This window comes from Thermothelomyces heterothallicus (genome assembly GCF_042370625.1).
Source record: "Thermothelomyces heterothallicus CBS 202.75 unplaced genomic scaffold P884_scaffold_3, whole genome shotgun sequence".
NCBI classification, from domain to species: Eukaryota; Fungi; Ascomycota; class Sordariomycetes; order Sordariales; family Chaetomiaceae; genus Thermothelomyces; species Thermothelomyces heterothallicus.
The window spans coordinates 246585-260354 of NW_027192564.1; the positions used below are offsets into that span (position 1 = coordinate 246585).

Here is a 13770-nt window from a genome sequence, read left to right on the forward strand (position 1 = left end):
AAGGAGGAAACCTTCTTCAAGGAGGAAACCTTCTTCAAGGAGGAAACCTTCTTCAAGGAGGAAACCTGCTTCGTGATTCAGTGCTTCCAGGACCTTGAGGATAGAGGGCTGGGGAAGGAGTAAAAGGACCGGTTCTGAAGCCTCGAGGGATCTGCGCAGAATCGTGGACAAGATTAGATACTGGTGTGGAGTGGTTCCTCCGTGACTACTCCTTTCCTGTGCCAACGGCTGTGCTGAGGTGCTTGTGTTGCCGTGTATGGAGGAGAACCGTTGAGTTCACTCTGAGACTGGTTCTTGACTGCGTGTCTCTTGGCATATATTGCCAAGAGCCAAGCCAATCGCGCTTGTAATAACACACAGCATTGGAGCGGAGTGAATGACACCGCTTCATGGCGTACAGATTAGTGAATGTATATACGGATTACTATACGTCTGTACAGTACACCACACTATGGTATGGAAGACTTACAATAAACCGCCCCAAATAGGGGGTAGCCATTGCCTCAGGTACTTGCCAGCTCGCTAGAGCTGAATCAATATTTGCCCCGTGACCTAGAGGGACCCTACGGAGATCTCTCGACGATGACTAGTACAAGAAAGGTAGGAGATCTTATCTCAGATCCCGTTTCCTCATCAGCGACATCAATTCCGTAGATCTTGATCGTCGGCATGGTTCCGTCTTGGCGAGATGCTCGGCAGCGCCTGCGCCCAATTGATTTTCGATTTGACGGCTCAAAAATCCTGCCCGTGAGATGCTTGGCGGGCACTTGGCGAAACACGCTCTCTTCCCTCCTTCTCTGCTGTGGTGGTGTAAGGGTGCAAGGGTGCGAGCGTGCGAGAGGTGAGGAAATGAGCAGCAAGCCAAAAGAGAAAAAGAATCAAAAGAGAGAGCAGGCTAGTTAGATTGCTAAGAAACAGTGGTCACCCGACCTTTTTGATGTTGAACTCGGCCGCCGCGTCACCGGCAAAGGCGTCCACGAGCCTGGGGATATCCATCTCGACGAGTGCGCCTTCGTATGGACCGCTCAGGCGCCTCCCGGGTACGGCGCAGCGGCAGCCCCGTTCGTCCGACCAGCCCCCGGGATGGAACTTGCACCAGAACCGGTCGTGGTGCGGCCACAGGACGCGCAGCTCGGCCTTCTCCAGGCTTGGGTCCGCCAGAAGCACCAGCAGCGCCCGCAGTGCCGGGTTCTCCGCCAGGGCGCGATCTTGGTCGTCCCGCCCCCCTAGTTGCTGCCGCCGCTGCAGCAACTGCTGCCGGTGCGGGCGTTCCTCGCGATCGACGACGAGGCTCAGCACTTCCGGGGGGTGGCCCACACACAGGAAGAGCTCGCCGCCGATGTGCACGCCCAGCCGCCGCAGCGCGCCCGTCAGCGCCAGGTCCGCCAGCGCGGGCACCACTAGGTCCTCTACCAGGCCGCCAAGCCGCCGGAGGTGGACGACGGCACTGCGCACCCGCCGCCGCGCGCGCACTGTGTCCGCGTGCGTCAGGAACCGCGCCAGCGCCGCCCCGGAGGAGTCGCGCGGGGCGTTGCGGGCGGCGGCGGCGGCGGTGATCGGCCGGTCTCCCTGGTGCCGCTCCTGCTGCATCTTCGCCTTCTCCTTGTCCTGGTTATGTCCTTGCTGTTGCCGTAGCTTTTTCCTGCCCCAGGTGCACAGGGAGAAGGCGAAGTGGAAGAGGTTGCGGCCGTAGTACAGGTCGCCGGCTTCGCGGTAGAGGGTGGGAGACGCCAGGAAGAGGTTAACGGGCGGGTCCGCGTTGCAGTCTCCCAGGCCGTAAGCACCATCATCACCACCACCGCCACCACCACTACTGATATCTACGTTACCGCCAATTCCGTTGTGCGTGCTTCTGGACTTCCTAGTCGCAGTACGCTGCGAGCCTGTGGGCATTTTGCCCATGAGCAGAGCAGCGGCGGCAGGGGTGAGGGCGATGCTCTTGCCGCCGACGCCACCCCCGACCCAGATACCCGTGGGAAAGAGGCAGAGGTACGACAGGATCTGTTCGCGGATCTCGGGCGGGAGATCGAAGAAAAATTCAAATCGCTCAAACGGCATCGTTCTGTTCCGTTTTGCTTGATTCCAGGATCAAAAGCCGAGGACTTGGGCAAATGTTGTGAATTGCCCGGGAAGGAAATGATTAGTGAGCCAATGAAGGGCGATTCATGTTCGCTGCGGAAGCCGTGATTCATCGATTGGCCCAGGCCAACTTACATGGCATATACCTTCCCTACTTGGCACATGGGATTCAACACGACACACCCTCGTTCCTTCTCTGATGCATTATTTATTAGTGTACACCTTTTTCCCTTTATTTTTTCAGCTCCTTTCTTCTTTTTTTCTTTACTTCCTTTTTCTCTCTCTTCTCCTCCCCTCCTTGTTTCATCATTTCAAATTTCTCATTTTCCTTCTCCCCGTTTACGCTCTCTTCACTCTTTTTTTTGCGACTCTTTTTTCCTTCTCGCTCTTACCACTCTTCTCTCTCATATCTGGCCGATTAGACCTCATACCGAAAGCGCTTCCTGGCCATCATGGCCAGACACACCAGTCATTCAGATGGCGCTATCCGGACCTATGTAGTATCAAGGGCCCGCAAATGCATAGGTTGGTAAGATTTGCTGCACACTCGAAATGAACAACAAGGTGCTGGTGCGGGCGTCCAAATGCTTCGATTTTAACCCCCCCCATAGTCTAAATGCAATTCGCCAAAGGGATGCGGTCGTGAGAATCAAGAGGAAAAAGTCCCAATCGTCAATCTTTATAGATGCCTCCTCCAGGCCGAAGTGGTAACCCCGTAGCGAAACGCAGCCTAAAGCCAGATCCATCTAACTTTTTATGTCCCGTTTCATGAATCAAGATGTAAGACGCCTCCCATCGTACCGCGGCCCTGCCGTCCTGCCGGTCGCTCAAAATAGCTCCAGACCGTGGCTTCATAATCCCTGTCCGATGCGCCCTGTATCTATCTGGAAAAGGCCAATCCATCCATCCGTCATCAGGTCGTTTAACGCGAAGACATGGCCTTGGTAACCAGCCTCTTGAGAGCAAGCTCCTTCTTCTTCAGGTCCTCGGCCGTGGAGTCCTCAATCTCGAGCTGGGCCATGGCCTCGCTCAGCGACTGCTCAATCTTGTCCTTCTGGCCACGCTTGAGCTTGAGCGACAGTGTCGGGTCCGAGATGATCTCCTCAACACGCGAGATGTACGACTCGAGCTGCTGCTTGGCCTCGAAGCGCTTGCTGAAAGCCTCATCCTTGGACTTGAACTTCTCGGCATCTGGTAACCCTGTCAGTGGAACAGTCTCGACGCGGTAACAGTCATCATGAGCGGGTACGTACCGTTGATCATGCTCTCGATCTCGCTCGACGAGAGCTTGCCGACAGAGTTGGTGATGGTGATGTTGGCGCTGCGGCCAGAGGTCTTCTCGGTAGCCGTCACCTTGAGGATACCGTTGACATCAACCTCGAAGACGACCTCGAGGACGGGCTCGCCAGCCTTCATGGGAGGGATGGGAGCAAGGGTGAATTCACCCAGAGAGGTGTTGTCCTCGCAGTTGACACGCTCACCCTGGTACACAGGGAACTGGACGGTCTGCTGGTTGTCGGCAACCGTGGTGAACGTCCTCTTCTTGATGGTGGGGACGGTCTGGCCACGGGGGACGACGGGGGCGAAGATGTTGCCCTCCATGGCAACACCCAGAGACAGAGGAACGACATCCAGCAGAAGGAGGTCCGAGGTGTCGGCAGAGGTGGCCTTGCCAGAGAGGATACCGGCCTGGACGGCGGCACCGTAGGCAACGGCCTCATCGGGGTTGATGCTCTTCTCAAGCTTCTTGCCGTCGAAGAACTCGCTGAGGAGCTTCTGGATGCGGGGAATACGGGTCGAGCCACCGACAAGGACGATCTCGTCGACCGCGCTCTTCTCGATGTTGGCGTCCTTGAGAACCTGGGCAACAGGCTCCAGGGTACCAGCGAAGGCCTTGGCGTTCAGATCCTCGAAACGGGCACGAGTGATCTGCATGTTGAAGTCCTCGCCATCGAACAGAGAGTCGATCTCAATGGTGGTCTGAGCACCGCTCGACAGAGTGCGCTTGGCGCGCTCGCAAGCAGTCCTCAGCCGGCGGAGGGCACGAGAATCGCCCGAGAGGTCTAAGCATGTATATGTTAGTAAATGGTGTCGAAAAAAAGTTTGCCACAACTGGTAGAAATCTTTCACCTTTTTTAGTTTTCCTCGTGAATTCTTTCTTGCAGTAATCCAAAAGGTTGGTGTCAAAGTCCTGGCCACCGAGGTGGGTGTCACCAGCGGTAGCCTTGACGGTGAAGACACCGCCCTGGATGTTCAGGAGCGACACATCGAAAGTACCACCACCGAGATCGTAGATGAGCACGTTGCGCTCCTTGCTGGACTTGCCAGAGCCAAGACCGTAGGCGATGGCGGCAGCCGTAGGCTCGTTGATGATACGGAGGACGTTCAGGCCAGCGATGGCGCCAGCATCCTTGGTGGCCTGTCTTTGGTTGTCGTTGAAGTAGGCCGGCACGGTGATGACGGCCTTCTCAACCTTCTTGCCGAGCTTGGTCTCGGCAATCTCCTTCATCTGTATTGCAGTCTGTCAGTCTTGGGCCGGGTCTAGAAAGATCTAGCCGAGTTACCGACCTTGCTGAGGACCATAGCCGAGATCTCCTGGGGAGAGAAGGTGTGGGTGGTGCCAAGGTACTGGACCTCGACCTTGGGGTTGCCGTTGCCGTCATCCACGACCTTGAAGGGCCACGACTCCATGTCCTTCTTGACGGTGGGGTCATCGAAGCGGCGACCGATCAGACGCCTGAGGGAGAAGAGGGTCAGCACGTGTTCCGACTCGGCGGGCGGCGGCAAGGGGGTCCATACTTGACATCGAAGACGGTGTTCGCCGGGTTCATGGCGGCCTGGTTCTTGGCCGCCTCACCAATCAGGCGCTCGTCCTCAGTGAAGGAGACGAACGAGGGCGTGGTGAAGCTACCCTGCTCGTTGGCGATGATCTCGACATTGGTACCCTCGTACGTAGCAACGCAGGAGTAGGTGGTGCCTGTTCGTCGCATTTGTCAGTTAGCCACGGCGCCCAATTCCACCCAAGTTTTGGACTTCGCGCGGCAGTCGAGAAGACCGAGCGCAGCAGCAGGCGGGGAGCATTGCATACCGAGATCGATGCCAATGGCACCGTCATAGACTTCGTCCGCCATTTTGAAGATTGGTGTTGTTGAGGAGGGTCTTGAGGGTTGGGCAGAATCTGGCGCGCGAGGAAGAAGACCGGCTCAGCGTGGGGCAGGCAGGACGGCCTTTAAATTTTCGAAATTTTCAAATGCGAACTTTTTCCCCTCCGCCCTGCCCGCCTCCCTCCCCACAAACCCTTCCTGGTTTGGTGCCCGCCGCCGCAAGGTTCTTCTCGCCGAACCCCGTGATCAAACACGTGACTTTAAACCGGAGGATCCTGGCTGGGACCGAGCCAGGCCCAGGAAAACTGGAGCATGCTGTTGGGTGAGGCGCTTGCGGCTGATTGTGCGACTGGTTTTCCACCCGACCAAAGTTTGCGATCGCATCTGAGCCCCTCCACACCCTAGCGCAGCAGTCCTTCCTCGCCAGACGACATTGCCTGGAGCACGGTCGTTCTTTTCATTCCTAGAAGCGCCGACTGCAGTTGCCACAACGCCCATTAATCCAACCTTCCAACTCGAGGCCATCTATCTTACTTGACGACACCAAAAGTCGTATTTTTTTTTCTGCGAAAACGCTGCAGCGCCACATCCTTGAGCTCGCCGCCCTGTTGAACCAACCCATCCCAGCCAAAACAACCTTCTCAAACAGAACGCTTTGTTTTATCAGACGCCTCTTTGACCTTCAGAAGCCGAAGCCTACAATATGGCAGAGCAAGTCGACCTCACTACGATTCCCATTTCGCCCGATGGCGAAAACAAGCCCGATGGCGCCTCCAACGAGAATGCCGAGGAGAAGCTTGTCACCGTGTTCCACGACAAGGACAACTTCAACGTCAAGCACCCTCTGTCGAGTCGGTGGACGCTCTGGTTCACAAAGCCCGCTAGCGGAAAGGTCTGCTCCGGCCTCCACCACTCCGTCATTGACGTATCGTTCTGACCAGACTCCCACTCCAGGGTGACAACTGGAATGATTTACTAAAGGAAGTCATCACCTTTGAGTCGGTGGAGGAATTTTGGGGTGTATATGTAAGCCGCGCTCGCCCCTGCAGGTTGCTTCCAAGTCTTTGCATGCCCGGTTTCCACTGACCGAAATTCTAGAACAACATTGCCCCCGTCTCGGAACTTGCCCTCAAATCGGATTATCACCTCTTCAAGGAAGGCGTGCGGCCAGAGTGGGAGGACCCGCAAAACAAGCACGGCGGCAAGTGGTCGTACCAGTTCAAGGATAAGCGGTCGGTCAATATCGACGAGCTGTGGCTGCACACGATGCTCGCCGCCATCGGCGAGACGCTGGAAGACGAGGATGACGGCGAGGTGATGGGCGTGGTTGTCAACGTGCGCAAGGCGTTCTACCGTATCGGCGTGTGGACCCGCACGATGGGCCGCCACATTCCCGGTCGCGGGGACGGCGACATCGCCGGCGGCAAGGGCCGATCGGCGGAGAAGGGCAAGGAGATCCTGATGGCTATTGGCCGTCGGTTCAAGAACGTTCTCAAGCTGCCGCCCAACGAGGTGGTCGAGTTCTCGGGCCATACCGACAGCGCGCACAGCGGCAGCACACGCGCCAAGGCGAAGATCGTGGTCTAAAGTTTGTGTGCGCTCACAGGCTTCGACGCCTGTTCGCCCGGCCCACTTAGCCTTCCCGTTTTGATGGCCTTGCGCCGTGTGCTCAGTCTGGAGAGCTAGATGGGGTCATTTGCGGCTTTACCGCGATGCACAGCATGACAATGGTCGTCAGAGGAGAGATATGATGAGACATGCCGACAACATATTGCCTGGGTTCCTCTCTAGTACCTTGGTAGCCTGGGAGAGCCGCAGCGTTTACGGACGGGCGGGCGGAGATCGTTTCTGATTGCATCATTTACAGGATGATCACTTATCCGCGCCGCACTCTCAAGTATGGTATCTTATCTGCGATGAAGCCTAGCAAATATCTGCTAGTTTACCTTATGAGCATGCCAGTTCTGATCTGACAACGACCACAACCACCTACTGTCGTGTTGTCGTGTTGACGCGATGCCTACCCATGTCCCAGCCAGCAGCCTAGACCAAGCCCTCGCTCTAAGTCTAACAATGGATGCCCTATGCTATGATACACTTTATACCCGCTGACCTGGTGATCTAAATAATGAGCCCCATCCTCTATCCGCATGCCCAGGGCAAACCTTTCTCAACAGAACGAATTACTCTTTTTTTTTTTTTTTTTGTTAATTTCTTTCCCGTGTTCCTTTCCTTACCCCCCCTCCCCTTTCCTCTTACAACTCATCCCCGCTAAACTCGTCGATAAACATCTCCTTGACCAGCATCTTCTTGTTGATCTTGCCCATGGCATTCCTCGGGATGTGATCAACCACCTTGAGAACCTGGGGAATCTTGTAGCTCGCGAGGCGGCCTTTGAGGGCGCGCCGCATGTCCAGCGGCGACCACTTGCCGTCGGGCACGTGCTCGCGGTCGAGGACGACGACGGCGCCGACCTTTTGCCCCCACTTGCCGCTGGGGACGGCGAGCACGGCGACCTCGGCGACCTGGGGCAGGGCGAGCATCTCGCGCTCGACCTCGAGCGCCGACACCTTCTCGCCGCCGCTCTTGATGATGTCGGCGCTGCGGCGGCCGAGGATGAAGTAGAGGTCGCCGCGGGCCCAGTCCCGCTGGCTGGGGAGGTCGCTGCGGCCGGCGCCCTCGACGGGCCGGCGGACGGCCACGTCGCCCGTCTTGAACCAGGGCCCGCGGCCGTCCTTGGCGTTGACGAACTCGCGGGCCGTCGCCTCGGGGTTGCGCCAGTAGCCGGCGAAGATGGAGGCGCCGCGCAGCTGGATCTCGCCGGCGCGCTCGCGGCCGTCCGCGTCGCGCTCCTGCCCCGGCTCGATCACCTGGTGCGTGTCGACGTCGACCAGGCGCGCCTCGACCCCCGGCAGCGGCCACCCGACCGACCCGTCCACCCGGTCGGCCACGTCCAGGCCGCAGCTGAGCGCCATGCCGACCTCGGTCATGCCGAAGCGCTCGAGGAGCACGTTGCCGCCGCTGAGGTCCGCCCAGGCGCGCTTGATGGGCGTCGGGAGGGCGGCGGAGCCCGAGATGGCCAGGCGCAGGTTGGCCGGGGAGATGGCGGTGCGGGCGGCGCTCTGCATGTCTGGTGGGAGCGCCTTGTGGGCGGCAAGCAGGCGGGAGTAGATGGTGGGGACGGCCGTGAAGAAGGTGATCTTGCGGTGACGGGGTTGGGGGGAGTCGGAGTCGGGGGTCTGGTCTGGGGTGAGGAAGGGTGCGGCGAAGCGCCGCCAGACGGCGTCGGCGTTGAAGGGGAAGAGGAATTCGATCGTGCTGCCGGAGAAGAGGGGGGTGAAGATGGCGTTGATTGTTCCGTGGATGTGGTGAAGTGGGAGGACGTGGAGGAGGTGGTCCGAAGGCGAATACTCCCAGGCTTGAAGGAGCGAACGGGCCTGTGCTGTCATGACCGATTGGGGGAGCAAGACGCCTTTCTGTTGTGGCGGGGGAGGTCAGCACGCAAGTTGAACCTAAGCCCACGATGACCGGGGCCTTGGGGCGGGGGGATTCCTACTGGTCGATTCGTCGTGCCAGATGTGTAAAGCATCATTCCGGCGGATCCAGGATCCGACCTCTCCAGCGTGACCTTCTCGTGAACGCCATTGCCCTGGAACTTTTCGAGCTGGAGATGAACAGGCTGGAAATCCAGCTCCGTCTTCAGCACCTCTTCCGCTTTCGAGGTGAACTTTGCCGAAGACAGGAGCATCAGGGCCTCGCTGTGGTTCAGGATGTACTGCAGCTCCGGCGCAGGAAAGGCCGGAGACAGGGGCACGGCGATCGACTTGGCCGCAAGAATGGCCAGCAGAGTCACTTTTAAGGGCGTCAGAATTAGCCCGGGGTCGCGGACAGGAGGCGGGAGAGCTCGGCGAGAGAGCTCGATCACGAGGAGGAGGGGGGGGAGGGGGCTCCGATCGGCTTACATACCTACATAGTTGTAGCTATTCTCGACCAGGAAGGCGATGCGCTCGCCATCAATGTCGTCCTTTCCGGCGGCCTCGTACAGGCGGTTCCGGACCTTGCACACGTCGCCGAGCAACTCCCCGTACCGGAACCGGCGCCCGCTGTTCGAGTGGATCACGGCGGTTGATTCCGGGTCGTGGCGGGCGATCGCCTCGAAGACGGGCAGCCTCGGCAGTGTAGACGCCATCCTGAAGCCGGTAGACCTGCACAAGGGACGGAGCGGGAGTAGGGCTGCGGGAAGCCGGTGACCGAAACGCCTTCCGAGGGAGAGGGCAAAGGAAAGGGACATTGGGGAAGGAGGGAGGGGGAGGGGCCGAAACGGCAGGTAGAGGCGGGGAGTTGCCGATCGGCTTTTTAAAGGTGCCACACCCGCACTGCAGGAGCCGGAGAATGGGGCGGGATGCGGTAAAACGGAGTCGGCCAGGAGCGCTTCCTTGAAAGGGAGGAGAGAGGGCGGGGGGTGAGCGTGGTGAGATTACAGGGGTCCAGACATCGCACCCGAAGCGGCCTTCTGAACGTCGAGTCCGGGACGCATACTTAGATAGTATTTGCCCGGGAAAGGGAGACTGGGCCGGCGAATCGGGATTTCGACGTTGGGTTCGGTGGAGTCAGGAACGGAGAACGGGAAGGCAATGCGGATAACAAGCCATTGACGATTTTTTTTTTTTTGTCTCTTTGTTTCGGGGCACGTAGGGTCGGGTGCTGGTCGCTGCGGGACTGCGGCAGTGTGGGCATTAGCTGCGTGAGGTGGGGCACTGGACCCCAGTAACCGCACTCTTGCAGCACGATTGGGACCCAAGTGCTGCGAACCCGTCTCATTGGGGCGACTATCACAGCCCCACGTTTTCCAGATTGGTTCCTGTCGGCGAATGATTTCCAGCGCTACGAGACAGCCGCGGACCATATTCCGATTCGCTTGCCCGTTGCCGCTCCGGATAGAGGACTGCGTAGATACGTGTGCGGGTTACATTCTTGCAGTACGCTGACTGATCACGGATTACATACGCATACGCATACGCTGATCACCTACTTGCGACTGACCGACTGTCTGTGAGCCGCGATCGAGGACAGCCCGCGGGTTCCAGAACATCATCAGCCTTACTTAATGTTGCGCCGGGCCGCGTTTGGCTTCGCAAGAGCCGCCAGACCGTTTTCCGCCATGGCGTCGCGCACTCCGGTCGAGGAGGCGATCAGGGAAAAGGTACGTTCGCCGCCCTATCGGCCCGCTCTGGCATTGCTCCCCTCTCCCCCGTTGTTCGTTGCTCGGCAAGCTCACCAAGCCATTGCCCGCGCCCAGATCACCGCCGCCCTCAAGCCCACCACGCTCGAGATCTACAACGACTCGCACCTTCATGCGCACCACGCGCCGATGCAGGGCGTGACGTCCAAGGAGACGCACTTCAGACTCGTCATCACCTCCGAGGCCTTTCGCTCCAAGACGCAGCCGGCGAGGCACCGTCTGGTTTACGGTCTGCTAAACGACGAGCTGAAGCGGGAGGGCGGCGTCCACGCGCTGCAGCTGCGTACCATGACCCCGGAAGAGGAGGCAAAGCGGCGTGCCCAGGAAGCCGAGGCCGAGTAGGGAGGAGATCGGAGCTCGCTCCGTAACCCTTTTGAGATGGCCCAACAACCATGGAAAATGATACCCCTTGTACGTCACTGTAATGTATATATGTATGTATGTACATACCTACCTACATGCATATGCAACATGCCGGAGAGCAAACGTTACACAAATTTCAAGTGATATATGCTTGGTTCAAAGTACGTGCTTTGCCTAGGCCAGGTCCTCATCTTTCTGGTTTCAACAATGATAGGCCGCTAGAAAAGTGTTTCTCCCGTTGCTATGTTATATCATCATGGTCTTGTAATCATGGGTATCAGATCCTTAACCAGTCAATCCCCCAACGCCGTCCTATCAATCCGATTCCCGCTGCTTCGGTTACTATGGAGTAGACCGTTCAGGGGCAGAACTCCGAATCCTCTTCTGCATCAGGAACTTCTTGAACCGTAAGGCTCGCTTGTCTGCATTCGTCTTTGCCGCCTGCGGCCGCTTGAACTCGGCGCCAGGTTCTGCCGTCGAGGACCCAGTCGAGGCTCGAGGCGCGGCCCTACGCTTGAGCGTCGTCTCTGGTATGCTCTCAGGGTTGCTGGCCTGAGAGAGCCCAGCACCGGAGAATTTGTCTACTGCCGGAAATGTACGCTTAGACATCGCTGGAGTGACCGGAGTTGGTGAAGGCTCAATGTCTAGCGAAGGAGAATCAGGCTGGGTTCGGAAAACAGGTCGAGAGGGAGAGACGATTGCCTCTCTGGCCGGTTTGCCAGCCTCGGTCGGGGATCGAACGGTCGACGGAGGCGGGGGAACATCGATACCGGCTGTTGGTGGTGGAACCGTCTCACGGACCTGCTTCGTGGGGCGTGGTTCTGTGGCGGCGCAAGTGGGAACTGCGGGAGACCCAACCTCCCGGGTTCCCGGTCCGGGTCTTGCAGAGACAGCCACACTGGAGGAGTCGCTTTCATGAGAGGCATAGTTTGTGTCCGTCCGCCGCCGCGGTTGTTGTGCCGTTTGTCTCTCGAATGGCGCCTTGCCCGGTGCTCGTTGATCATGTCGCTGGCGTGTTGTGTCTTCGGGTTCCTGGGGTTCAACAGCGCCCCCCCTGATGGCACGTATCTCGTCGGCATATTTGTTGAGAGTTTCGCCGAGGTTGTTCTTGGTCAAGACGCCCCTCAAGTAAACGGGTCTCGACACATTCTCGTTATAAAATTCGACTGCCGAGAGCGGGCGAGGATTGGCCTCCTGACCGCTAATGTAGGTAAGAAAATCAGTAGAGAAAACTCGCACAAAATCGTCGTACAGGAACTCAGCCAAAGCCCTCTTTTTCTGAAGGGGTAATATCGACAAGACAGCTCGCAAGTAGACCCCAAGGCTTCCTTCATAATCTGGATAGGCGGCTTTGAAGGTGGTATATGGAGCCTGGGATGACGAAGTGTCCGACTGCGTGTTGCTCGGGAACTCGCTGGGACCCTGCTCGCGGGCCGGTTGCAATGAGGCGGTGGCTGTAGCAACACCCGATCGATGCGCGGACATTAGGTCATGGTGATTTTCTACGGATGGAGTAACCGGTGATGTTGGCCCAGGTCGATCTTGCTGTGCCTGTGTCGTCGACGAGGAGTTGATGATCGGGCCAGACGGCCGAGACGGAGATGTGGACCTGGTGCCGGGGAGCGTGAACCTCGAATCGTCTCTTTGCCCCGCGGGATTTATTGGGCTGACAAACTTAGGAGGTTTCATAAGCCGGCGACGTTTCGGCTGAGGCTCTTTGGCTGGGCTTGTCTTCTCGGTCAAAGTACATGGTATCACCTGTGCGGAGGGCGGAGTATGATTGAAGACAGATACAGCTTGTCGGTTGACCGGTTCTAGAGCTTCGGTAACAGCGTTGGGGACTTCAATCTCTAGCCCAGGGTCGGATTTGGCGCTGCTGCTTGGGGGAAAGTCCGTCAAGAACGCCGCGCGAGCTGAGACTCTGCCAGTAGTCCTGGGACCACGCTGCTCAGGAGAATGGCGGCTCGAACCGCTCACTGCCTTGGCCCGCGCCTCTTCACGTTGGTGTGGTCCAAGGAGGTGCTCTGGAGGCGATGAAGACCATGGTATGGGGATGCCGGGTGTGTTTTCTACCCCCTCGTTACCATCTTCCTCGGCTTTGGCCGAGTCATCTTCCAGCCCAATGCCCGCACCGACGGCCCTTTCTGGAGATGCGGATCGATGGAGATCGTCCCCGGCCCTGCCGGGAGAGGCCGGAGAAGCAGGCTGCGAGAGGAGCGTTTCCTCCAGCGCCGAGACGTTAGGCGGAGTGTCCCTCACAGACTGCGCTCGCACGTCTGCCAGCACTTTTGGTGGCACATTAGGATAACGACCAAGAGACCAAGCATCAGGGCGGTCCAACAGCTTCTGCTGATCCGAGGGTATCTGGACGTATCGACGGGGGATTTTGGTCGGGTTAGCGAGAATAGCAGGAGACCAAGAAGCCCATGCGTCCGGGGAAACAGAACTGCCCGCCTTCGCCATGGCGAACGAGCGAGGGTAACCAGCCGTGGGACTGCCAAGACGGTTGGGCCAATTGGTTTGCTATCTCATTGCGGCGGCGACGTCCGTTCTCGGGGTAGCCCAATCAGGTCGTCGATTAAATTTGTCGCCGTCGCGGGCAGCAGCTGGTTTTGAAATCGCTTGCTGCAAAAGACCAGAGTGCTATGTCACTAAAAATGAAGGAAAGAAAGAGACCTTTGCTCTCCCAGACTGGTCGGTTGAGGACCGGGGCGCATAGACCAAAAAATAACCACCCCTCTCCTCTAAAGCGAGACACGAACAAGGTCTCGCGTTTATTAAGGTGAACGGACGCGAACCGTGGAGCGTGCGCCGACGCCAGGTCACAGGATTGCTCCGCAGCTGTTGCCCCACTTGCCGCAGTAAGGCATCCCGCCGCACTAACGCGGCTTCGAGCGGCAACAAAATACATGGGATGATGCAGTGCGGATGATCAGCATCTTTTGTAGCTAGCGTTCTTTCCTATCCTGTGACGACACCTGG

The 13770-nt window shown here is 58.1% G+C and overlaps 7 protein-coding genes across 7 annotated transcripts; 2 read left to right on the top strand and 5 right to left on the bottom strand.

Annotated features, from left to right (window-relative positions):
• Positions 1-921: 921 nt before the first annotated feature.
• On the bottom strand, positions 922-2058 carry P884DRAFT_267005 (uncharacterized protein; the record flags this gene model as incomplete). Its single annotated transcript, XM_069442070.1, has 1 exon — positions 922-2058. The coding sequence occupies one exon, from the start codon at positions 2056-2058 to the stop codon at positions 922-924; it is 1137 nt and encodes a 378-aa protein (XP_069300399.1).
• Positions 2059-2587: 529 nt separating this feature from the next.
• P884DRAFT_255222 (uncharacterized protein) lies at positions 2588-3271 on the bottom strand. Its single transcript, XM_069440972.1, has one exon. The coding sequence runs from the start codon at positions 2980-2982 to the stop codon at positions 2752-2754; it is 231 nt and encodes a 76-aa protein (XP_069300400.1). The 5' UTR covers positions 2983-3271; the 3' UTR covers positions 2588-2751.
• On the bottom strand, positions 2588-5302 carry P884DRAFT_289653 (heat shock protein 70 family). Its single transcript, XM_069444010.1, has 6 exons — positions 5168-5302; positions 4879-5056; positions 4648-4816; positions 4210-4588; positions 3333-4142; positions 2588-3279 (listed from the first exon to the last, which is right to left on the bottom strand). Exons 1-6 carry the CDS (start codon positions 5208-5210, stop codon positions 3002-3004), a joined length of 1857 nt encoding a protein of 618 aa, XP_069300401.1. The 5' UTR covers positions 5211-5302; the 3' UTR covers positions 2588-3001.
• A 584-nt stretch (positions 5303-5886) lies between these two features.
• On the top strand, positions 5887-6770 carry P884DRAFT_296915 (translation initiation factor eIF 4e-like domain-containing protein; the record flags this gene model as incomplete). Its single annotated transcript, XM_069444454.1, has 3 exons — positions 5887-6075; positions 6138-6209; positions 6282-6770. 3 exons carry the CDS (start codon positions 5887-5889, stop codon positions 6768-6770), a joined length of 750 nt encoding a protein of 249 aa, XP_069300402.1.
• Positions 6771-7438: 668 nt separating this feature from the next.
• P884DRAFT_192758 (uncharacterized protein) lies at positions 7439-9372 on the bottom strand (the record flags this gene model as incomplete). Its single annotated transcript, XM_069437698.1, has 3 exons — positions 7439-8659; positions 8740-9035; positions 9150-9372. The coding sequence occupies 3 exons, from the start codon at positions 9370-9372 to the stop codon at positions 7439-7441; spliced, it is 1740 nt and encodes a 579-aa protein (XP_069300403.1).
• A 972-nt stretch (positions 9373-10344) lies between these two features.
• P884DRAFT_267009 (bola-like protein-domain-containing protein) lies at positions 10345-10767 on the top strand (the record flags this gene model as incomplete). Its single annotated transcript, XM_069442071.1, has 2 exons — positions 10345-10386; positions 10483-10767. The coding sequence occupies 2 exons, from the start codon at positions 10345-10347 to the stop codon at positions 10765-10767; spliced, it is 327 nt and encodes a 108-aa protein (XP_069300404.1).
• Positions 10768-10937: 170 nt separating this feature from the next.
• Positions 10938-13512, bottom strand: P884DRAFT_217210 (uncharacterized protein). The gene is made up of 3 exons (XM_069439340.1): positions 12547-13512; positions 12295-12397; positions 10938-12242 (listed from the first exon to the last, which is right to left on the bottom strand). Exons 1-3 carry the CDS (start codon positions 13249-13251, stop codon positions 11131-11133), a joined length of 1920 nt encoding a protein of 639 aa, XP_069300405.1. The 5' UTR covers positions 13252-13512; the 3' UTR covers positions 10938-11130.
• Between the last annotated feature and the right edge of the window lie 258 nt (positions 13513-13770).

Bases quoted from the DNA above. Each gene is read 5' to 3' on its own strand.
- P884DRAFT_255222 (XM_069440972.1), bottom strand. From the start codon at position 2,982: ATGGATTGGCCTTTTCCAGATAGATACAGGGCGCATCGGACAGGGATT.
- P884DRAFT_217210 (XM_069439340.1), bottom strand. From the start codon at position 13,251: ATGGCGAAGGCGGGCAGTTCTGTTTCCCCGGACGCATGGGCTTCTTGG. The intron at 12,398-12,546 runs GTGATACCATGT...CCCCGGCACCAG, and splicing joins ATACTCCGCCCTCCGCACAG to GTCCACATCTCCGTCTCGGC. The intron at 12,243-12,294 runs GTAGAAAATCAC...GTGTTGCTACAG, and splicing joins CATCACCGGTTACTCCATCC to CCACCGCCTCATTGCAACCG.
- P884DRAFT_289653 (XM_069444010.1), bottom strand. From the start codon at position 5,210: ATGGCGGACGAAGTCTATGACGGTGCCATTGGCATCGATCTCG. The intron at 4,817-4,878 runs GTATGGACCCCC...CTTCTCCCTCAG, and splicing joins AACACCGTCTTCGATGTCAA to GCGTCTGATCGGTCGCCGCT. The intron at 4,589-4,647 runs GTCGGTAACTCG...ACTGCAATACAG, and splicing joins CGGCTATGGTCCTCAGCAAG to ATGAAGGAGATTGCCGAGAC.